This window comes from Primulina eburnea, chromosome 1 (assembly GCF_022965805.1).
Source record: "Primulina eburnea isolate SZY01 chromosome 1, ASM2296580v1, whole genome shotgun sequence".
Lineage (NCBI taxonomy): Eukaryota > Viridiplantae > Streptophyta > Magnoliopsida > Lamiales > Gesneriaceae > Primulina > Primulina eburnea.
Window position 1 is genome coordinate 3279074 of NC_133101.1, and position 23814 is coordinate 3302887.

The 23814-nt window shown below is 33.3% G+C and overlaps 3 protein-coding genes across 3 annotated transcripts; 1 reads left to right on the plus strand and 2 right to left on the minus strand.

Moving 5' to 3' along the window:
- Positions 1-5699: 5699 nt before the first annotated feature.
- On the minus strand, positions 5700-13077 carry LOC140817916 (polyadenylate-binding protein 2-like). The gene is made up of 6 exons (XM_073177727.1): positions 12875-13077; positions 12693-12795; positions 10686-10753; positions 6462-6653; positions 6200-6327; positions 5700-6117 (listed from the first exon to the last, which is right to left on the minus strand). Exons 1-6 carry the CDS (start codon positions 12974-12976, stop codon positions 6069-6071), a joined length of 642 nt encoding a protein of 213 aa, XP_073033828.1. The 5' UTR covers positions 12977-13077; the 3' UTR covers positions 5700-6068.
- A 4015-nt stretch (positions 13078-17092) lies between these two features.
- LOC140817971 (small ribosomal subunit protein eS6-like) lies at positions 17093-19240 on the minus strand. The gene is made up of 6 exons (XM_073177782.1): positions 19103-19240; positions 18955-19019; positions 18265-18322; positions 18032-18140; positions 17676-17948; positions 17093-17565 (listed from the first exon to the last, which is right to left on the minus strand). The coding sequence occupies exons 1-6, from the start codon at positions 19106-19108 to the stop codon at positions 17327-17329; spliced, it is 750 nt and encodes a 249-aa protein (XP_073033883.1). The 5' UTR covers positions 19109-19240; the 3' UTR covers positions 17093-17326.
- Positions 19241-20574: 1334 nt separating this feature from the next.
- LOC140818227 (14-3-3-like protein 16R) lies at positions 20575-23055 on the plus strand. The gene is made up of 4 exons (XM_073178165.1): positions 20575-21127; positions 21563-21685; positions 22522-22638; positions 22732-23055. Exons 1-4 carry the CDS (start codon positions 20648-20650, stop codon positions 22780-22782), a joined length of 771 nt encoding a protein of 256 aa, XP_073034266.1. The 5' UTR covers positions 20575-20647; the 3' UTR covers positions 22783-23055.
- Positions 23056-23814: the final 759 nt, after the last annotated feature.

Sequence of the window (23814 nt, forward strand, 5' to 3'; positions counted from 1 at the left end):
TCAAAATAATTTTTTGTATAAATCGATTAAATATTTTGTAAAACTTCTAAAATATATGCAAGTTGAATGAGTAAAAATAGTATATATATTATACTATAATAGTCTGACCACTATTTAATCTGTATTTTTATTTAAATTTTTAAAATGTATATTACCGTAGGTAAAAATTTGTGTGAGACGTTCTCACAAGTCGTGTTTTGTTATACGGATATCTTATTTGAGTCATCCATAAAAAAATATAATTTTTTATGTTAACAATATTATTTTTTATTGTGAATATCGGCAAAGCTGACCCGTCTTACATAAAAATCCGTAACACCGTCTCACAAAAAATATATTCATTATCGTAAAGCTGATTATAAATACCATATTGAATAAAATAGTTTTTAATTTGATTGAATTTCAATAAATAATCATTTTCACGAAAAAAATTGTAAATAATCTGTAAAACAATTTTTTTATGTATGTGACATAAAGGGCTTTATATAATATTTGTAATAAATAAAATTATATATAGTAATATAACGAAAATTATTATTATTATTATTATTATTATTATTATTATTATTATTATTATTATTATTATTATTATTATTTAGCAAGGGACATGTGTAATATAACCATGCAAAGATAAGATAGCTCGCAAGTTTTGAATTGAACTAGAAATTTTCAATTTTCAACATGTATAGTTCTCCTGTTCAATAAAATACTAGCCATCGCTCATCAAAAGTTATATTTTTGTGTGTAAAGTATTATTTTTACCATAAAAATATTTTGACAAAAACTTGTGTGAGACGGTCTCACGGGTCGTATTTGTGAGACGAAACTCTTATTTGGGCCATCCATGAAAAATTATTACTTTTTATGCTAAGAGTATTAATTGTGAAAATGGTTAAGGTTGACCGGTCTCACAGATTAAGATCCGTGAGACGGTATCACATAAGACCCACTCAAATATTTTTTAAAATTAGTTATATTATGAAAAAAAATATATGTCGATTTGATTGAAAAATATTGATTTTTTTGTCAAAATGTTATTGTGTATATATGTGATTTGAGCGAAAAATCTTAACTTTTTATATCATATGTAAGATTTTTCATTGCAAGTATGAATCAAGTTGATCTGTCTCACGAACATAGATCCGTGAAACTATTGCATATGAGACTTACTCATTATAATATATTAAAGATATTTTTATTGGTGCAACATTTTTTAGATTAAGTCTCTTGTAATACGGTTTCAATTATCTATATCTATTAGACGAATCGATAAGATCCATACACACAATTAAAAATAATAATTTGAATTAAAAAAATAATATTTTTCATAGGTTAAGCCAGGTCAAAAACTCATCTAAAAAATGACTCATTAGACGGTCTCATAAGAGTTTTGTGCAATATTTAATTAGCGAGAGAAAATGATTGTTATTGTTAGGTCTCAAAGATCATTCCAAACTTAAAGATTTGACGTGAGATAAGATACAAAACAAGTCTTTGGTTATATTGATATCAGTTTGGCTTGGGAAACCTGTTTATATTGACGAGTAGGTCTCTTGTGAGACTGTCTTATGAATATTTATTTGTGAGACGGGTCAATTCTACTGGTATTCACAATAAAATATAATATACTCTTAGAAAAAAAATTAATATTTTTTATGGAAGACCCAAATAAGATATCCGTCTCACAAAATACGACCCGTGAGACCGTCTCACACAAATGACACCGATTTGCTTGTTGAGACCTAATCCTATCGTCATAGATTTCTCGAGATATTTTCTTACGAAGTTTTGTTATAGCATCTATCACTGCTTCCGGTTTAGGTGGACAACCGGACAAATAGACATCCACAGGAATTAGCTTATCGACTCCCCCAACAGTACTATAAGAATTGGTACTGAACATCCCTCCTGTAATTGTACAGGCTCCCATAGCAATAACATATTTTAGTTCGGGCATTTGCTCATATAATCTCACTATGGAGGGGGCCATCTTCATTGTTACTGTTCCGGCTGTTAAAATTAGATCTGCTTGTCTAGGACTCGATCTTGGTACTAGTCCATAACGATCAAAGTCGAATCGTGATCCTATCAGTGTTTGCCTACATAGACCATGGTGCATTTACGAATCACGACCCATATTGTAGGATTATCGGTTGTCCGATAAGATCTTTTGGTTGCATTCAAATATGGATGGATATATGTCATCGTAGAAGGAGATAATTAGCAAAATAACATCGGAGAAATTTTATTTTTTGAAAAAAATAATCCTCCCAAATTCAGTCAAATGCTAGCAATGTGTAAAAATCTATTATCCATCTTCACCGTTTGCAGTTTCGCCCCAATTGTTTCGTTTATCCAGCAATATTGAACGCAAGCTACCAGTTTTGTCACGCTACATTGTAAATTTTATGCCAATCATGTATTAGACCCGTTGAGAAAATAAATACAATGAAAACGTAAAGCATACAAATGTTTGTAATTTTTTTAAGAAAAACTATAGTGAGTGATTACGATGGAATTCTAATATTTTAAACAATCCAATCGTCCAAATATAATGTTTTGATTGTCATTTAGTAAAGGAAATTATGTGCTGTATTTCTTGTTATACAAATATATATGGTATAACAAATTCAATTGTGTAAATATTTAGTCGTCAAATAATGAAAAGCTGGCCAAAATATGTTTTGCAATATATGATCCAATAGTATCTTATATAGTTTGAGACATAATTGGCCAAAAAAATATCTATCAAATATAAAATTTAATGCTTGTAATTTTTTATTCAATCTGTTTAATAGATTACATGAATAACACATGTAAGATACTACCAAAACTTTAACATTATGATATGATTGATTGTGAGATAATTATTGAGTTATAATAGCTCGATTTTTGATATATTGAACATTGATTAATTAAATAGAGTTTGATTTTCAAACCAAGTAGAAGACATTCAGAATAATCTTTTACAGAAATCGATTAAATGTTTTGTAAATCATCTAAAATATACGCAAGTTGAATGAGTAAAAATATTTTGGTCGAAACATTTTATCAAACTTGACATGTAATATTTTGGGTATTTGAAGAACAATTTATATGCCACCCATTTTTATTGAAGTTCAATTGAACATTCAGTTTTGCTCAAATGAACGTGTATCTTCATCGTCATGTATCAGCATCTTATACTCGGATTCAGACTTTGATTTGTGAATGTGATTTGTAGATCATCGTCTTAGCTTTGTAACTCATACTGAATTGTTTCATTTGGATAATCGAGTTAATCAGGATGACAAAAATACCTCAATTGCTTATGTTCAACTGATTGTTGTTCTTGTGCAATCAGTTTGCCTAAATAACATCCGATCTAACTCCACTAACATGAAAAACAACTTGTGCCAAACTGAGTTTTTTGGGTCATTTGAATGATTGAACTGTGAGATATCATCAAAACACTGAAATTTATCAGATTTTCAGTTTGGCTAAATGCAAGTTTCAACTTCCATACTAAGTTATTTACACTCAGATAAATATATTAAAAACATAATATTAAATTTTGTTATAATCAAAATCAAGATTACTTATGTTTATCAACCCTACACTTTATGTAGCATGTTATGTGAAAATATTATTTTAGTAGCTCGCACTTATTTAAATATCATTTATGAGTTAAAACACATGAATCTCAACGTGTCATTATTTTTTGTACTAATTAATTGAATTCAACAAGTAACCACCCTATGCTATTAAAAATATTTGTCTTACCTAGCTATTAAATAAAATTTAGATTCCAACTAACCTGAAATTAATGCTTCGGTTTTTGGAAGGTTGTGGTATGTTTTTGGAAGGTTGGTATATGTTTGGCGACCTTTTAAAAAAATTATTTTAGAAATTTGTTTGCAAAACGTGTGAAATCGTTAAAACTTAATCTATTTGTATCAATAGTAGGTCTCTTGTGAGACGATCAACTATACTGATATTCACAATAAAAGTAATACTTTTAGCATAAAAAGAAATAATTTTTCATCGATGACCCAAATAAGAGACTCATCTCACAAAATACGACCCGTGAGACCGTCTCACACAAGTTTTTGCCATGTACCATATTTAACATTTTTTTTTACTCTTTTACTAATATATCCATACTTAATTTGGGGTCTTGTTTTTTCAAAATAAAAATAAAAATTGGGGGTCCTATAATTTACTATCTATCGGAAAAATAACAAACCATTTATATAAATATTCTTTAAATCAGACAAAAATTAGAAAGTTTTTTGTATAATTGAGATTTCTAACGAATTTTTTAACATGTCAAAAAAGAAATATGCATATAGAATGTTTCTTTAGTCTTTCATTTCTATTATGTGAGTTCAAATTAATATTTACAAGAATTCCATATGTTCTTTAATTTCTTTTTTTTTTTTATATGTGAGGTTCAAATTAATATTTTAAAACATTGTGCCCACTAGAGAAAATATTATAGGCTATGTCCTTCTATGCCCACTTTGTGGTCTTGTGGGTGAAGTTATAAGAGTGCAAGAACGATTGAGCTCAACATGCTAGCAATCTTGTGATATTTAAGGAGTCTTTTTATTTTTCTTCCATATTTCTTGATAACGATAGAACTCACGGTCTTTATCATTTGGTGTGTATAAACTCACACAATAATTTATAAATCTTGATAACTAGATAAATCGTATTAGCAAACTTTGCGAAATCGACTTACTTGAGAAAATGTTGACGGATCCATGACCTTTTTATTCTTCAATGTAATAATCTGCTCAAGTTTTTAATGTTTGAAAAAAAACTGCAAGTAGAATAATACCAATATTCATTAGTTGCGAAATTTATATTTCGGATACGTGCAAGAACTTGCATGTTTTCTCAAAATTGAAATGGACCACCAGAAGTTGTCTAGCTGGCGGCCAAGTACATAAGTTGGAAAATGAATACATGGATTCTGGTTTCAAGTGAGAAAGTAGTCCATGTGACTTTAAAAAAAAAATATCTAAGAAAATATAATGAAAAAGGAAAAACAAAAGTTCTAACCAGCGGACGTGATAATCAAAAATATTTTTTTTTTGAATTTTTTGTTAACTTGATTTAAATATAAAAAAACAATATTTATTTTTCTCTCTTTTTAAAATGAAATTTGGATGGAAATACAAACAAAAAAAGAAATATTTTTTTGCTTAAATAATATTTTCCCCGAGTGTTACCATACCAATTTATCTTTAATTTTAGAAGCTCTACTTGGATTAAAACAAACAAATATCAATCCTTATTTATTAGAAATTACACTAAAAATAAACTCTAAAGATATATAAAGTGATTGCTAAAGAAAAAAATAAAAATTAATGTTGATAATAACTCACGTGGAACTTAAAAATATTTAAAATTTCAAAATCAATCTTCACTCATCCGAGAAAACACCTGATTCAGTCCCATATATTTGACCCTTTACTGGTTCGGTCCCAAACGTTTTGTTTACTACTACATATTTCAAAAATTCATCCGAGTTGATCATTCCGTCAATTTAATTGTTAAAATTAACGAGATTCGTTTAAGTCCCAGATGTTTGACCTATCTCTCGGTTCAGTCCCAAGTGTTTCTATGTCCCAGTTTACATGATTAAAAGTTTTGATCGAGTTGGAGACCTTAGATGGAACTCTCGACATAAACTCATTTAGATACCACCTCACTGAAACATGAACTTGACTAGAAAATGGTATGAATCTCCAAACATAGCCCACCCATGTCATATGGGTAAGTAAACACAACCACCGTCTGAAATCGAAAAATGATAGTGATTTCGAAAGTTGTGTAGATGATAGCTTAATGTATTCGATAGGTGTCATTTGATTGCACTACCTTCAGATGTCTAGAACAAGTATCCCAGATAGAGCTACCTTCTAATGTCTCGATAGGTGTAAGATAGTTTATTGAATAAGCGGGATACCTTTCTCCATCTTGCAAAGTGCCTCTCTAGAAGTAATACAGAATATCGAGTAAGCGGGATGGATAGATAGCTTTCTCCATCTGGCAAAGTGACTTTCGACATGCACTTGAATTTAGTAATAAGGCATGTAGCGCATTGGCCGCCTGAACCTTGGAAACTTGCTGCAGCAATGTTATAACATAAGATACTCATCTCGAATCCATTATTAGTGATCACATGAGCAAATCAGACGGTACAACTCACCCATAACCATAAGGAGAATGGAAACTAGGGGGCATATATGGCCTCCTGAATCCATACGCTAGTGCAGGATTGAATCGCCTTCCACGATATTGTTTCATGCCAGGAACATTGGTTCTTTTTGCCATTACCTTTAAACATAAAATATGAAGTACACAGAAGAGTTATAATACAGCCAAAACACAAATATGATTACTAAAAGCACCTCGGGAAGATTAGGTACATCATCTGTAAAATAAATGTTTTTCAAGGAAAATTCTTGAACCTTCAATTGGCGACCATGTAGTTCAGATTCATTCAGCTGGAGAGCCTCTTGAACAGCTTCTTGTTCGAGAAACTCCACGTATGCAAAGCCCTTGGGCTGGCCAAATTTATCAGTCAAAATAGTAACACGATTAACAGTTCCACATGCTTGGAAATGCTGCTGAACTTCCTCGGGAGTGCATGCATAATCGACCTAAGATATCAGATTCATTAAGTGGCAAACCAGTGAAAAAAAGGTTTCAAGAAAATGTGATTTTCTCCAGAAAGTTTGATCCTATGCAAGAAAGGACAAGCAATGAGCATAAGAGACATTTAGAGTCGTACAATTGATACAAACAACAGGCAGTATAATCAAATCCGGAAAACTGTATTGCCAACACATCGTTCTCATCATTGTTTATTCTTTGAATTTACAGCACCAAACAAACTATAGGAAACCCAAAAGCATCCGTGCAAACGCATGTTCAAAAAGAAGCTCACCAAATAAGCAAGTGAATAATTTACAGCTCTTATAATACTAAAAGCATTTATTACTGTAAAGATTTAAAAAATAATTTGCCAAAAGTCATACATGGTCATGTGTCCAGGATTCAAAATACAATAGTAATCATATTCAACTGAAAAAATAAATCAAGCAAGTAAAACACATTTTCTGTGAAGCGGTACTAATGGGTAAATTTTCCAATTCTCTAGGTATCTAGACCATACGTAATGTAAATGAAGCACACAAACCATTTTCCATCTTCATCTCCGAAACACTTCCAATGAATTCTTGTTGGGGACTAGTAGTAGTTGAGAGTTATAAAGCCTGGCGCAGGTGACCCCAAGTGAATTCATTACATACCATCTCTTTCATCAATCATGTGGAGAAACCCCAATCTACTCAATCAGCAAATACTAACTTCAAATCGCACGTCAAATTCAACTACACTGTTGAATAATTTTCACTTGGATTTTTTTTGGAAACATATCTCAGTTTTGTTAGTTCACCTTTGAGTCAAACCACTAGTAATCTTCATGGTATGATTGTAAACCAAATAAATCTATTGCTAATATTAGTGGGAGAAGAGCCACACAGTTCACCTTGACTTTCTCCTTATCAAATGGTTCACGCGAATGTAACTTGAGATACAATACTGCAACTCATTCTACATGCATTGTGCTAAAAGTAAATGTGATGTTAGATAGTGCCAAGGTTCAAATTATTCTTAATTTCCTTCAAGGAATTAAAAGCTTCAGGAAGGTAACAGTAATGCAACACTGCATACTGGTGTAATTCTCACGTAAGACGGATTGTTTCATTTTCTTTTAGTTTTTTAGAGACAGTATTCAAGAAACAAAAAACAATTTTAAATTAGCACATCGATACTAGTAAAATGGGGACAAAGAAGAAAAATGCCACATCAGAGTAACGCCTCACCACATCAGGTTCTATATCCAATCAAATCTCAGACATCTTGTCCACCAGCACCCTCAGTAATTAAACTTGGTAAAAAATCGAGTTTGTCAATCACCAGCCTTCGCTCTTCAAATGCACACGCATTTGTCTTCTTCCGAATATCATGACTCCAGGGGAATATTACACATATATAAACGAAATACTAGTCACCTAAGAATAACATGACCCCAGGGGGGCATGCCGCACAGCGTAATTGAAAAATTTGTCGCCTAAGAATAATACGAAACCCAAGAGACATTTAACATCCCACTTGCATTTTTTTTCTCTTCGTTCTTTTCTTGCTTCTTTTCTTTTCTTTTCTTTCTTAGTATTTTTTTTCTTGAGACATTTTTACTGTTTCTTTTCCTCTTTTTTTCATTTCTTTTTTGGGAACATTACTTCAGATATATTTTTTCGCTCCCCCTTCTCTGAATACACATCATTTTACAAATATGTGAGTACAAGGACTATCTAGATTATAGGCAAGCCTAATCGAAGGTACAAGAAGTCCTTTTCGCCATCAGTATACACAGTTAGCTCCAATGCTACACAGAGACACATGGTCTGGCAACAACTGAAGAAGCATGAAAATCAAAGGAAAAAACCATAAGATCTCCAATCAAAGAATCACAATAAAATAAATCCAAGTTCAGAAGTCTCTCATATTACGTTCATAACATAACACAGATCATCGATCTTGAAACATGTTGAGCATTAAAACTTCAAAAGCAATGATAGAACATATATGAATTCAGAGTTGTAGTCTACATCACTAGCAGACCCTTGTTAACATCGTACCTTCAACCCCATGGCAGCTATAAAGATGTTCAAAAGAAATGACAGTTTATCTAAAAGTCCTCATTTACTGTTCTGTTTCTATTTACAAACAACGAAGAAAGATCTACAACTGTATGTTTAATATAGGGGCACTTCACTTCAACAAAATGAAGAACATGTGGCATACAAAATAATGAAAACAGACACTCACCCTGTTATAGGCTTAAATAATTTAAGCCTACACTATTATTTCAATTGTAAAGAATATTTTAGAAGCCATGACTTGGGCAAGTGAAAAGGTTTTTGGGAGAAAAAATGTAAATGATATAAAGCGGGGTTGGAGGGAAAAATATTCAGCATATTTTTGCTTCCGTTGAGTGCTAGCAGGAGATTGAGAATTTCCTTGTGAGAGGCGAGTAGGGGGTAGCATCTTTCTCATTTTCTCTGTTTTAGTTCATGATTGTAATTGGGAGTTATAATTGTAATTGGAGTCTGGAGAATTGTCATTTTCAGTTCTAGTTTTCAATGTTCAACATTCGATATGCTAAGTTCATGTTTTATTCGCGCTATTATTTGTGAACAAATCAATTGGTCCGACCTGCCGGACCCGATCGAAGGGGGAGATGACGACCACATAATCAGATGTCGAATACGAGGGACTTAAAAAGCTGGTCCTTCTCTTTGAAGAGCAAGAACGAGTGTCGCAGCAGAGGTTTAAAACAACATAAGCAAAGGTGGAAGAAATGGTGGCTGACAATCTGAAATTTAAAGAGGAATCAGGACAATAATGCAGCAATCCATGCGTGTGGTACGGGGCGGCGTAACTGAGGATGGGAAGGAGGAAGAGAAAGATTGAAGGACTGAAATCGATCAATTACCTTGGGAGACAAAATGGAATTCAAACCACAAGTGCTGCTCGAAGGATTCCTGAATGGAAATACTAAGATTTCGGCGTGGAGTTTCAGAGAGGAATCACAAATCAGTAACCCTGTGAAAACTCACCACAATGCTGAAGAAGAAACCGAAGACACGGTTGCCGGAGATCTCAAAATACAGACCGAGCATGAGGATCGCGAGACCCTAAGTACAGAAAATTCTTTAAGCCAAAGGGGAGAGAAAGAACACGAGGCATTGTGGTGCGGAATTGAAGCAAGCTCTGAGGAGTGTGGAACTCCCAAGTTTTGGTCAAATTGATGCCATTACAAGACACAAAATTGTGGTCTTTTGCCTATTAACAATTATTATTGGGGGTAATCCCCTTTTTAGTCCCTCGTTTCATATCATCTTCCCGATTTAGTCCTCCATTTTCCAATTTTCCCAAATTGATCCTCCATTTATCTTTTGTTTTCCGGAATAATCATTAAGTCGTATGCTTACTTTCCGTCATTTTTAACTGTGAAGTTAACCGAATGACTAAATAGGGAAAAATTACAAAAAATGGACTAAGTTGGGACAACTGAAAAACGAGGGAATAAATCGGAAAAATGCAATAAAACGAGAGACTAAAAAGGATTTATCCTTAAAATATTTCTCACAAGCTCATTAAACTACACTAATTATCCACATTCTCATGCCAACAAAAACAGAATAATTTGCATTTGGAGATGTGAAGCCTTCACTGTGCACTCTAGAATCCCTATAATTCAACTCCTCAATCAACCAAACATCTACCCCAATAATAAGCAAAAATGGCAATAAAGAATTATCTTGCCTCAAGAAACTAAATGTTGCCAGCACATATGCGATGCCTGGTTGAAAAATGAAAGGAGGACAAAGAATGTTGCAAAATTATAAAAGAAAGATTGGTTCTCAGAACAAAAGATTGGACAATGTTGCCGCCAAACCAAGGGATAAAATAGCAGGAAAAATGGTCTCAATAAAACAATGAATGCAAAGGTAGTAAAGATTCAGTAAAAAATTATCACAACAAAAATTAGAGGAAATATAGATCCAAGAAGATAAATGCATCACTCACAAATAAAAAAATTTTAGACATTTGGTGGTACTCACATTGCCAACAAAGACAGACCGTGAATCCACCTCCTCCTTGCTCGCCTGGTTAGCATCACTCGCAGGGTCTGCAAGACCATGCAATAGTTGTGATAGATGTTATAAAACCGTTCTGTAAAAATTCACAAATAGTTCAAACAGCTTGTTTAATTACTGAATAATTGCATATATTTATTATTGAGAAAAAGGTCAATTCACTACTGGTCCAGGGCCATGTAGATAACAAATTGAACAAAGTGATAACTAATACCACAAAGATCATTTACAAATTTTATTTAGGTAAAAAGACTTTTTGAAACTAGGAAATCCCTAACTTGGTTAATGGACCAAATTTTTATTGTCACTAAGCCATAATCCAAAACAGATAATTATTAGGGTAAAGCACTGTAATATGTTCTCTAGGAAAGCATAACTTAACGCAGAACTTTGGTATCAACTTCCATTCACAACTTCGCCAACTAAATCAGGATGGGCATCTCAAGACAACAGTATAACAAAAAATAACCGGATTTAATAGACCGGGATACCAGAGGTGCGCAATTAAACCGCTGAACGGAACCAACTGATTGAGCCTACCAAAACCCCACAGCTTTTAGCTTGTCAGGTTCTTTATGGCTTGATCTCGAGCTATTTTAGAAAAACTATGTGATCAGGTTTGAATTTTGATTTTTTTTAACTACCCATATATATTTATATGCCTAAATGTATATAATAATTTTTTCAAACAAATAATAAGATAATATTAAATTTACCTTTAACTTTCTAGCTTATATAAATTTAATTTAGTAAATAATATGGATGGCTAATTTTTCAAAACTAATGTCCAATTAAATTAAATAATTCAACACCAATTAACCCCTACTGCAATTTTGATTCATAGCTTATTCCCAAATTTTGACCTCAAAACATTTCTAATCTTAAAGATAACTGATTTTTGCTTGAAACTATTAGTCGAGATAATTTTTATTTATAAAGCTATCGGGGACCTAGATATGCCACTAAAATTATATGTTTTGTCAATTCAGATAATATGCATTCCAAGAAAGCCTTTAACGAGATTAAGTAAGACAATGACAAATCCTTAAATATCTTCCTCAATAAGCCATAAAAATTATATCTTATTCAACAAGCTTTATTCCACAATATAGGAATTCTAAATAAGTCATTCCTTCAACACATTATTTAACAAACTAGTAGCTCAAAAAGATTTTTGATGATATTCATACGACTTAATAATCACAAGCGGACAAGGACAAATCTATCGATTATATTCGATGATACTAACTATTTTGTAAGAAATAGTTAAAAAGTTTTGTCTAGCCTTTGCGACAACTGAGTAAGATAACAAGTTCTCATGTAGCTGTTTAGTAACAAACTTTTTACCATTAAAATGGTCAATAAGTGGACTTCACTAATTGAAAATATTAATATTAATGTAGCACACATTACATGAATTCACAAAACTTGATCGTATATGAGAAAATTTTTAAAAATTCTCAAACAATTTATATCAAACATCAATCATAAATAATCACAAATTTGATTTATACTTGGAGAATGATAAATTGTAAAAGAGAAAGATCACCAGCGAATACTTCCCCAATCCATACAACCTTAGTAGACTGCAAAGTCGGGTTTAAATATTAGTTGGACCGAATTTCGACTTTTGTAAAAGACCACAAGTATTGGGCCAGCAAAAAAAAAATTACAAGTCACCAACCCGCCAGATATACACAATTTTTAATGGTGCACACAGCAGTCACCGCATACATAAGATTCTTTTGTAAGTTCAAATGATCCATACGAGAATATCAAATTATTAATTATTTAATTACCATCAAATCACTGTAATTAATCACAAAGCTTCTTTCTAAACCCAAAACCTAGCCAATAAACCAGTTTCAAGTTCAAGAACTAATCAAAAAATTAAACCCACAACCAATAACAAAACTGATAATCAGCAAACAGAAGAAAAATAATTCCAAGAAAGAAAGAAAAATGAGACACCTTGAGCAGTACCCATCTCCTTTTCAACTTTAGCCTGCATTTCACGAAGCGCCGCAGCTTCCTCTTCCATCTCCTTCAACCGCTTCTTCATCTCGTCCAATTCCTAAACACCGCAGATCCAATCAAACACACATACAATCACATATCCACTAGATACAACAGCCGTGTACAATATACGAAACCTTGGCGGCGGCGTCACCGTCGGCAGCGGTCATGTCAACGTCGGCATCAGCGTCTTCGTCTGGGATTTCCCCACCGTAAACTTCGTGTTCCTCTTCGTCCATATGAATCCCCCCCACTCGATCTCTCGCGAGAAGATTCGATCGGCTGTTGTATATAAATTGGTGTAAATGATAAATGTTTGGCCGGGCCAGTTCCACACAAAAATGAACTTGATAAACTTCTTATGGGCCCCTTTGGAAAACCAGCCCAACTTAAGAAAATTATATTTTTATAAAGATAAATATATTTTTTAAATTATAGAAAAATTTTATTATTATATCAAAATTAGTTACTTTATAAGTGGATTAATAATATAGACAACACGCATGTGTCTGCGGATCTTTGAAGGCAGATTTTGTTTAAGTTGAATGACCTATAAAAAAAATTCCCGAAAAACATGTTTTATCGACTCGAGTATCAATATGTTACATTTTTTGAGAAAGTACTTGAAATTAAGGTGTCGACGGAGAGTAGTTCGAATGTGGGAGATTTATGGCAACCACATTTTCAACTCTTGCCTCCATTAAATGAGGATATATCATTTAGGCAAAAATTTGTGTGAGACGATCTCACGGATCGTATTTTGTGAGCTGGATCTCTTATTTTGAGTCACCCATGAAAAAGTATTACTTTTTATGCTAAGAATATTACTTTTTATTGTGAATATTGGTAGGGTTGACTCGTCTCATAAATAAATATTCGTGACACCGTCTCACAAGAGACATACTCTCTCATTTAACATTGAGTACTGAACTGGGAAACATTTAAAATCTTTAGAAACTGTATTGGATATGAGGACAAAATGAGAGACTGGATTGAGAATTAACTCAAATTATAAAGACGTTTTAGCGTATTATCTCAGTTCGTCTTAAAAGATTTTGAATTTATCCCAGAAAAATCCTTTTTAACATCACGGAACCAATAGTGGTTCATGGGTATGAGTAGAGGCCCATATTGGTTCAACCAAATGACCCATGATCGTTACAATTTGTTCTAATTTCTTCGATGTTCATGTTTCTCGTGTTAGATGTAATTATACAAAGTGTTCGCAGTTGATCATTTGCAAAATTTTCAATTATTCATACGAGCATCATAAAGTTGTTAGTGGGTTATGGAACATTCATAACTTCAAATTAATGAAATTTTCAGCATTTTTCGATTTATCGGCCATCGCCCTGATTCACGAAACTTTTTTATATGTTCAAAGAGTAGACTAACCATATTCTCCAGAGAATAAATTGAAATATGTCGCACGATATCCCCGGGATAAGCATTATAACAATCAATGATTTTTGGATATAACTTGTGGAATTCCGGACGGTCAAGTGGCCTCAGGCTTGGTCCGTAGAGTTCTTGAATACCCACTATGATGGTCTCAAAATCTATAGTTGGAGGATATCTCAAAGGATGTTAAGGATAGGGTGCCCCCTAGTGTTTCCTCATGTGTTTATGGTAGATCCCCCACGGCTTATTCCATCCTCATACGAGCATGGATGTGAACTTGGGTTAGTCACCATATAAGTTTGGATCACAAGCTGCTTTCCATCAGGGCCGTGCTTATTTAGAGTCCACTGAGTCTAATGATCCAGGCTCATCTCTTTTTTGAGGTCCAAAAATTTTAAAAATAATTATTATATATAATACTAGATATCCAAACTATTGAATCTCTAATATATATATATATATATATATATATATATATATATATATATATATATATATATATAGACACATACTTAAGTATTTAATTCTTTATTTAATAATTGAATAGAAATTTATTAATCTATAAATAATTTTAAGATAAAATAATGCACCAACGCACATGTTGTGTACATATACAATATTTTTTATAATTCATTTGGGTTATATTTAAATGAATATCAAAATGTAATTGTAACATCTACTAATTTTTAAAATGCATATTTTTTTTTTCGATTTTTCGGGACGTCGTGCTACGTATATGTACTTGTTATTACTGGTACAGGTGTGTTGAGTCTTTAGACTCACTAGGCGTGTGTGACGCAGGTGAGCATGTTGAACAGGAGACAGGAGGTGCTGAACTCTGAGTAGGCAGTCCTGGTGTTGTGACATAACCTGAGGACCGCGAGTTTTTCCGCATTTCGAGTGATGGTTTTTGGAGAGGAGTTAAACATTTCATTTACATTGAGGATTTTCATGATTTTTACTCATTTACGTTTGCATTGATGTTGGTTATTTTTAACTGTGTTATTTTCATTGCTTAATAAATATGATCATTTTAAATGTTATTTTTAAAATGAGAGCTAGGAAAAAAAAATTTTGCATTTTAAAAATTAGTAGATGTTACAGTAATTATAAGAAATCATGAGGGACTACAATGTAATTTTGATATATGAACTAAAAAAATTAATAGAAAAAAGAAAGAAAAAAATCAAATTAGGAATTGAACATACTTGATGCTTATGAAACAAAAACTCTATTCACTAAGTTATACTAGTAAAAGATGCACACATATTGCATGTCTTATTATTATTTTTAACTTGATCAAATAATACTAAACAATTAACAGGAAATATTTTTAATTTAGAAGATTTTTTCGATTTAAAAGGGAAGTTTTGTTTAGATTTTTTTTTTATATAAAATATGAACTGAGTTGAGGAAATTTTTAATAGGGTAAGATGTGTAATTATGAAATTAAATATTATGGTATCCTCTAAGGGTCTCACACTTAATGGGAATGATCTATTTTCGGAGTTGACATTCTTGAGGTGCTCATTATCAAGAGAAGTAAAATATGTCATTGATGTAGTGAATTACTTGAAGAAAATGGATGGGTGTTTCCCAAATGCTCATATTGCTTATAAAATCTTTTTGACTGTCCCGGTCACAGTAGCATATGCAGAGCAAAGTTTCTCAAAGTTAAAGCTCATCAAAACTTTTCTACGATCAACCATGTCACGAGAAACATTGAATGGATTGGCTATGTTATTAATTGAGAAAGAAATTACTGAACAACTTGATTATACATACTTGATTATTATTTTTAGCTCTAAAACTGTTAGGCAGGTTGTTTTTTAGTGATCATTTTGGACATGTTTAATATTTTTATTCATTTAGTTTTTTATATTGTCTGTAACGTATTGATTTAATTTGAAAAATTGCTATGGAACTAAAAAAATATGAACACACATTATGATTCAGGAGCCTCTTTTTAAAAGTTAGACTCATGCCCAAATATTAATAGGATCGGCCCTGCTTTCCACTACCACGACCCATTTTGAGTTTTCAGCTACACATCCTCTTCCCTTCAGTGTGGTGGACTGCTTATCCTCCCCATTGGATTGAATTATGGCACTGTCAAGCGGTGATTTTTGCCTGCTTAGAATTCTCTGATCCTTGTCCTTAGCCCCTGTTTTATTACTTTCAAACTCATTAGGTTTGCTTTCTTCTGATGATTTGTGCCGCACTTTGAACTCTTTCATGAAGTCGTTCATAGTTGTGAAAAACATTGGTCATCTCTTTAATACTTGTATCTAGTGACAATAGGCCTTCTCCTTCTAGTTAATCTATGTACTTAGATTTTTAAAGTACGCAGGTGATGCTATTCTAGTCGTCTGCTAAAACTTTTTGAGTCTCGTGTCTTGTATTTCTGTCTTTTACGGTATGTTTTTTGAACTTTTGCAGTTGGGGAATCCCTTCATTTTTGTGGACGTGTCAGTTGTCATTTATCACCAATTTGTAAAAAGATTAATATATCTAACTCCTAAATTAAACAAAAAAATGGATCCTGATTGAACATCGGTTCTATTATCTTTGGTTTAATCCAAAGTAAACGAACAAACTGCTGGGGAAATTTGGAAACAAGGCAAAGGGAATTCTTCAAATGACGAAATATTTTTACAAGCAAGAGATCTTGAACCAACGTTGGAAATACGGAAATAAAAGAGTGAAACTAAAACCAAGGAACTAAAGCCGGAATATCGTCGACATAACAAAAAATGATATCAGAAGGTAAGGTTACCATAGAATTTCACAAAAAACATGTCAAGGCTTGTTAGCACAGTGATATAAGAGAGATCTTGAGTTCAAGACTTAAAAACTCCGTCCCCCCAATGTGAATAAAAAATAAAGAAAGAAGAATTTAACAAAAACACACAATACGCTGGAAATTTTCCAACGATAAGCGAATAACACGAGCCTGAAGCACTTGAATGTAAATCACATGAACAGTAAAGTTCAAGAATGAAATTAGGCACCGTACGGATCTGTTAATGCGAAAATAAAAACAGAAAATATCCCAAAATCGATGCATAGAAACAAAAGAGCACAGCAGATGGAAAACCCATTTGAGCTGAATAGTCAAAATTACATCAATACGAAACAGCACCGGACAATCACACGACCCAGATTATGGTTGCATCTGGGAAATGTGCTTAAGCAACAGCGGATGGCTTAGAGGCAGCAGAGAGTCGAGATCGCTTTTTAGCCAAGCTTTCACTGCGTCTTTCCCTTTGTTCCTTCAACCGTGTAGCAAGAAGTTTCTGGTACTCTGCGGCCTCAGATTTGGCCTTGGCAATTCTCTTCTTCTTGTCGGAAATTCTAGCTCTCTTCCTCTGCAGAGTCAAGGGAGTCACCAACCTCTGAATCTTAGGAGCTTTGCTTACTTTCTTACCTGCAATAGCATCCAGACATAGGTTAAACTGTGAAAAAATAAAATTCAAATTATTTGGAAAAGCTATCAGCAGTCATCGTTGTATCCAAGAAATGGACACAGTAACTCACCAGCCTTGGTAGTGAATGTTCTGCGGTAGGTGTTGACATACTTCCTAACATCGTCTTCTTTAGAAAGGTTGAAGAGCTTGCGGATCTTTGAAGCCCTCTTTGGACCTCTCATCCTCGGCTTCTCCACATCGGTCAGCCCAGGCAACTCATTGTCACCCTTTTTAACAATTACTAGGTTCAAAACCGAGAGATCAGGGCTAACAATGCATCCACGAACAGACTTCCTCCTGCGCTCGCCATTTCTCCTACCATATCCACGGAAGCATGGGGTACCTGTTTAAACAAACATGCAGGTCTCAAAAATAAGATAAAAATGGAAACTAAACGTGAAGTGCCATCCAAATAATTATACATACCTCTGTGCAGCAAGAGCCTGACACGACCTGGTGTCAATACACCTTGCTTCATTGGGAAACCTTGCTTGTCACAACCTCCCATGATTTTGAATACATAGCCCTTGAACTCCTGTAAAATTATTAGTGGTATCATCATTAAAAATTTAAATGAGTCACACCACATAAAAAGTGCTAAATCATGGATGGAACTGAGTAAGCTAACTTTCACTTCGCATGAAAGAAAAATGGCATACCTCACCCAGGGCATCACCAACGACCTCCTGAGAGATCCTCTTGTCCCAAAAAACCCGACTGCAATTATGAAAATAAAGAAACTATGATTTTTCCCATAATAATAATAATTATTATTATTACCAAAAGGCTTAGTTTATTATCCCATTAGTGAGCTTATATTCTTAGGTTAAATAGAGATGAAGACTTGAAGATGGAAAATGACTAGAATCCATGCAATTCTCTAAAGTTAGAGTTCCAGATGTGGATTTTCAATCTAACATTGACCCACGGGAGAACATATACATGTAACACGATGTCGACCGATTTGCCATTTATCCCTACTAATGTACTTCGTATCATTTAACAATCTTCAAAGATGGGCATAATATCGGATATCCCTAAATTCCTGTCCAGTGCAGATCAAACCAAGGCAGCTCAGTAAGCAACAAAAAAATGATATATACCTAGCTTTCCCTGCTTAAAACATAAAGTACAATCACGTTCCGACATATCAGCCCGTGTTGCTTGGAAAGCGCTTAATGCAAATATTTTAGAAACCAATTAAAAAAATCGTGTTTATGAAGCCCAGACCAAATGATTGTAGCATACCCGAAAACTTCAAATTGAATTTGATAGAGATAAAGGCCACATCCCAGCTAAGCGCAATAAAACTATTGAGGATAAGTAATAAATGAAGAACTTTAACATACAGTTTCAGGTCATCGTCAATCTCGAGCTTCTTCTGGCATCCGGTGGTCGGATTCGCTATATTGAACTAACAAAATCGAACAGAAAATTAACAAATGGTAACAAAAATCATTCGAAGGTAAAATAAACATCACAGAGAGAGATAGAAACCTTCATTCTGCGATGAAAGTTGAAGAGGCCACAGAGATCGGAATGAAGAGGCCACAGAGATAGAAACCTTCCTCTCTGCAGCAAATTAGGGTTTTGTATTAATATAGCGCGCAGTTTATGGATTGGGCTTCATTTAGATGGCACGAAATATATTGATTGGGCTTTTGAAATTTTATAAACTCAACCGAGTTAATTATTATTATTAGTAGATGTACTTGACAGTTTTTTTTTTTTTTTTTGAGGGATGTACTTGAAAGTTAATTAGAATTAAATAACGAAAAAACTAAAAAAAAAAAATTTGAATAAATTTATATAAGATGTAATATTTTATTGTTAAAATGTTTAGATAAACTTATTTTAAATAATTTAAAGATATTGATATATTCGATACTATTTGAAAAAAAACTAATATTATCTTTAATCTATTCAATCAATCATTGATTTAGAAAAATAAACTGATTATAATATTATCCGGTGTGAGATTTGGATTGTTAAATTTATTTAAATGAGATCTTTTCAAATAAGTTAAGATATTCAAATTTTTTTTAACATCTTATAAACTGTCAAACAACTTATTTTAAATATTTTTAAAACACTTAACATTGAAATTTTAAAAACTTATACGCCCACGAACATCTTATAACTTGAACCAAATATTTCCAAAAGGAGCTGAAGTTTTAGTTTCAGAATTAAGCTTAAAATAATTTAATAATTTTTCTAAAAATCAATTATTTTTTTTTATCACTTTATCTAGTGTTTGATCATGCATATTTGGCCTAGGATTATAATAATTTGTCAACAGCATATTCAATTAAAGAAGTCTTCCTTCATTTATATCTCAACTCTTTTCAAAATATTATTCCTATAAAATAAACTTATATTCATCTTCATTTATTAGATTATTTATTTTGTTTACAATAATATTTTGTTTGAAGTTTAAAAATAAAAATAAAAAAGATAAAATAGAGTAAATGTCATTTTTGTTGTGAGTGTGTTGTGTTGTTAAATTATTAACTTAGTTTTGAATCTTAATTATTGTTTTATCTAGTTTTATATTTGTGTGATTTGAACTATATTTTATATTTGAAGACGCTATATTATTATTGTTTTAAAATAAATTAGAATATAAGTTTTAATCTTTTTCGTTGAAAAAAACGTAAACCGACCGCAACCTCCTGAAACCGCTCAAAACTATAAGATTAATTATATCTGTAAAACCGCGATTAATTTTTTAAAATACTAACCGACCGCATATGATAATTCAGTTTGAATTTTTTAAAATACAAACTGACCACACGTGGCATTTTAAAAAGGAAAATGGAATGATACTATTTTATTATATTTTATTACTAATTCAATTTGGGCCACCGGAAGATGTAGGCCAGTCCAACATAAGCCCATGATCCTAACCCACAGCCCAGGATAAAAGGAATAAATATATATAAATAATAGAGATATCTTTAAAGTTTGGCTGCCTTTCCCCTGTAAGTTGATCTGAAAAGAAATTCTCTCACTACACCAGAAAATTCAAAGCCCTAGGTCTCAATGGCGTCCACTCGAGAGGAGAACGTGTACATGGCGAAGTTGGCGGAGCAGGCCGAGCGCTACGAGGAGATGGTCGATTTCATGGAGAAGGTCGTCGTCTCCGTTGACTCCGGCGAGGAGCTCTCCGTCGAGGAGCGCAACCTCCTCTCCGTAGCCTACAAGAACGTCATTGGTGCTCGCCGCGCCTCCTGGCGTATCATCTCCTCCATCGAGCAGAAGGAGGAGAGCCGCGGGAACGAGGGCCACGTCTCGGCCATCAAATCCTACAGATCTAAGATCGAGTCCGAGCTGTCCAACATTTGTGACGGTATTCTCAAGCTGCTTGATACCAAGCTGATCGGATCCGCGGCCTCCGGTGATTCCAAGGTGTTTTACTTGAAGATGAAGGGTGATTATTATCGCTATTTGGCTGAATTCAAGACTGGAGCCGAGCGCAAGGAAGCCGCTGAGAACACCCTTTCAGCATACAAGTCGGCTCAGGTTAGGGTTTCTTTATTTATCTATCTTCCTTAACTTCCTGTACGACGAAAATTACTTCATGGATCATGGAGATTCAAGATATACTATCTTCCTTATATGGTGATTTGAATATAATATCTACTCCAATCTCTTGACCTCTTTAACGTGGCTCTGACAGTTTGTTTTACATATTTCTTTGATTATGCTTGTGGCACCTTGGGAGAATTTCAGTGCAGGTGTGGCTGTGAAAATGTTTTGTGATTAGTTTTACTCGAATTTAGACCTTATAGAGTATGCTGAAGTTGGGGGTTGATTTTAACCTCGTCAAACACATCCTATGTGTTCTTGACCTTTTATGGATCCTGCTCTGTTTCCAATTGCAACAATAACTGGGTTCACAGATTCCGTACTTTGAACTGAAATTATTGAATAATGTGTGTGCATCCATGCTTGCAGGACATTGCTAATGCTGAATTGGCCCCTACTCATCCTATCCGGCTTGGACTGGCTCTCAACTTCTCCGTGTTTTACTACGAGATTTTGAATTCTCCTGATCGTGCATGTAATCTTGCTAAACAGGTGTGCCAAAAAAATCAACCTAGTGATTTTCAAATCCTTGTTTTATTTCTAGTTCAATCTAGGACCCCCTTTGTTGCTCGGTAACCCACCTACCCCGATTATGCGGTCCTAGGCGGCGCCTAGGCACTTGACGGCCTCAATTTTTATAAAGATGATGTCTCTGGGTGTTGTTTACAAAATCGACTGTCTAGGCTATGGCGGTGGCTCAAAATCCACCTAAGCAGCTGCCTAATTTAATATGTAGAATTTTTTAATTTTTTAAAAAAGATCGTTCGACTTATTTTTCAATCAATTTATATTTGATAAAGAGGAGGCATATATCATTGAATTTGAGTTTGAATGCGATAAAGATGAATTATTGGAGAAATATGAAGATTAACAAGAATTAAAGATTTAAGTAAAAAAGAAAACTGCGTAGCCGGTCGCCTCGCTTGGCTATGGGTGGTTGTCTGCCTATCGCCTAACGTTTTTTAGAACACTGAGGAATACACTTGGTCAATTTTTTGAAAAACCTACCCTCTCAAGTGTATTAGTGTATTTAGTACTTGGGAGGGTTATGTGTATTTAGCACTTGGGAGGGTTATTTTTCGAAAATTTAGTTTGATCAAAGTTATTTTCTTAAATTTTACCTTTATTATATATGATAGATATAATATATCTCTAAGTGCTACATCTTAACATCTTCTTTGCTTTAGTGCAATGATGGGAGGACATATTTTTGATATGATTGAAAATTCAAGCTCCCATTTTAGCTTTTTATGACCAAAATTAATTTTACTTGTTTGATTTTATGACTATGGGTCATGGATACAATGTTTACTTGTGTACTCTTTAAGGCATTTGATGAAGCGATTGCCGAGTTGGACACCCTTGGAGAGGAATCATACAAAGATAGCACTCTGATTATGCAACTTCTCCGTGACAACCTCACTTTGTGGACTTCAGACATGCAGGTAGATTGTTTTTCTCATTCCTTCCAGAGTACTTCCTCCAGATTGTTTGGGTATCATGTAAATGGGGACTGATGACCTACTTCTCTCTTGTAGGATGACAATTCTGAGGAGATTAAGGAATCTGCAAAGCCTGATAATGAGTAGTAAATTATGGTCGTTTACAATTTGGGTGTATTGTTATGCTTTCCGTAGTAGTTTTCTTAATTAATCAAAAAAATTGCTACTCGTGGCAAAAGTTTTTAGTCTTGATTGTCAAATTTGGTGACCTCTGGTTATAGATGTCTTCACCTCATTGTCTTGTGATTTCTGATCGTTGTTTCTTCTTGTAAAACTAATTTCTCCGTCAAAATGTCGGTTATATTGTGTTTATTTATCCTTGATAAACTACTTTCTTTATGAAGCTCCCAGTTTACGGTTTGGAATGCCTTTGATTATCATTGTCCTAATCCTCCCTTGAAGTTTTTGACAAGGGACAGTATGCCAATATGGTAGCTGTTGGGAACGCATAAATTGTGGCTGAATTGGGATCCCCCACCCGGGCACTTGTTTTTATTTTTTTAAATACTTTGGGAAGTTGAAACATTATCGACGTTGGAGTATGAACAAAGAAAATATTGTGATAAAACTAGTTTATAATTTTTCACGGGTTAAAATGTGTTCATCTCTTATGTGAAAAAGCAAAATACCATATGAAAGAATGGGCATAAATCCCTTGATATGATGTAAACAATTCTAGAAAAAAAATCATCGTTCTTTGATCATGTATCTATCATAGTGAGGCTTTTCGGACACATATCCACTGCAGCATTGTCATGTCGGAAAAAAAAGAGATTAAAATTACAATAAAATAGTAAAACTAAACACTTCAAACATAAACGAATGTTGCGTTTATTAAATAAGAATGTTAGACAGAGAGAATTTTTAAAATCCACATTCAATCGTAGGTTTGCTAGATGTCACCTCTAATACTTTAGTTACTGTGATGTTATGGGTGCCAAGCCATCTCATTTATCACTTTCTCACATGTAGTTTGGTGATAACTATATAATAATAGTCATGTACAAAAGTCGAGTACTTCACTGGTCGAACTTTGCAACAATAATTAGTTTTTACAAAATTATTTATTAATTTAGATAAGTAATATTTTTCATATAATTTACTGATAACTACGATATT

Coding starts and splice junctions, on each gene's coding strand:
- LOC140818227 (XM_073178165.1), top strand. CDS start 20,648: ATGGCGTCCACTCGAGAGGAGAACGTGTACATGGCGAAGTTGGCGGAG. Junction 21,686..22,521: donor CATGTAATCTTGCTAAACAG/GTGTGCCAAAAA, acceptor GTACTCTTTAAG/GCATTTGATGAAGCGATTGC. Junction 22,639..22,731: donor TGTGGACTTCAGACATGCAG/GTAGATTGTTTT, acceptor TCTCTCTTGTAG/GATGACAATTCTGAGGAGAT.
- LOC140817971 (XM_073177782.1), bottom strand. Junction 18,141..18,264: donor TTGGTGATGCCCTGGGTGAG/GTATGCCATTTT, acceptor ATAATTTTACAG/GAGTTCAAGGGCTATGTATT. Junction 17,566..17,675: donor AACATTCACTACCAAGGCTG/GTGAGTTACTGT, acceptor ATGCTATTGCAG/GTAAGAAAGTAAGCAAAGCT.
- LOC140817916 (XM_073177727.1), bottom strand. CDS start 12,976: ATGGACGAAGAGGAACACGAAGTTTACGGTGGGGAAATCCCAGACGAA. Junction 12,796..12,874: donor ACGGTGACGCCGCCGCCAAG/GTTTCGTATATT, acceptor TGCGGTGTTTAG/GAATTGGACGAGATGAAGAA. Junction 6,328..6,461: donor TACATGGTCGCCAATTGAAG/GTTCAAGAATTT, acceptor TTATGTTTAAAG/GTAATGGCAAAAAGAACCAA.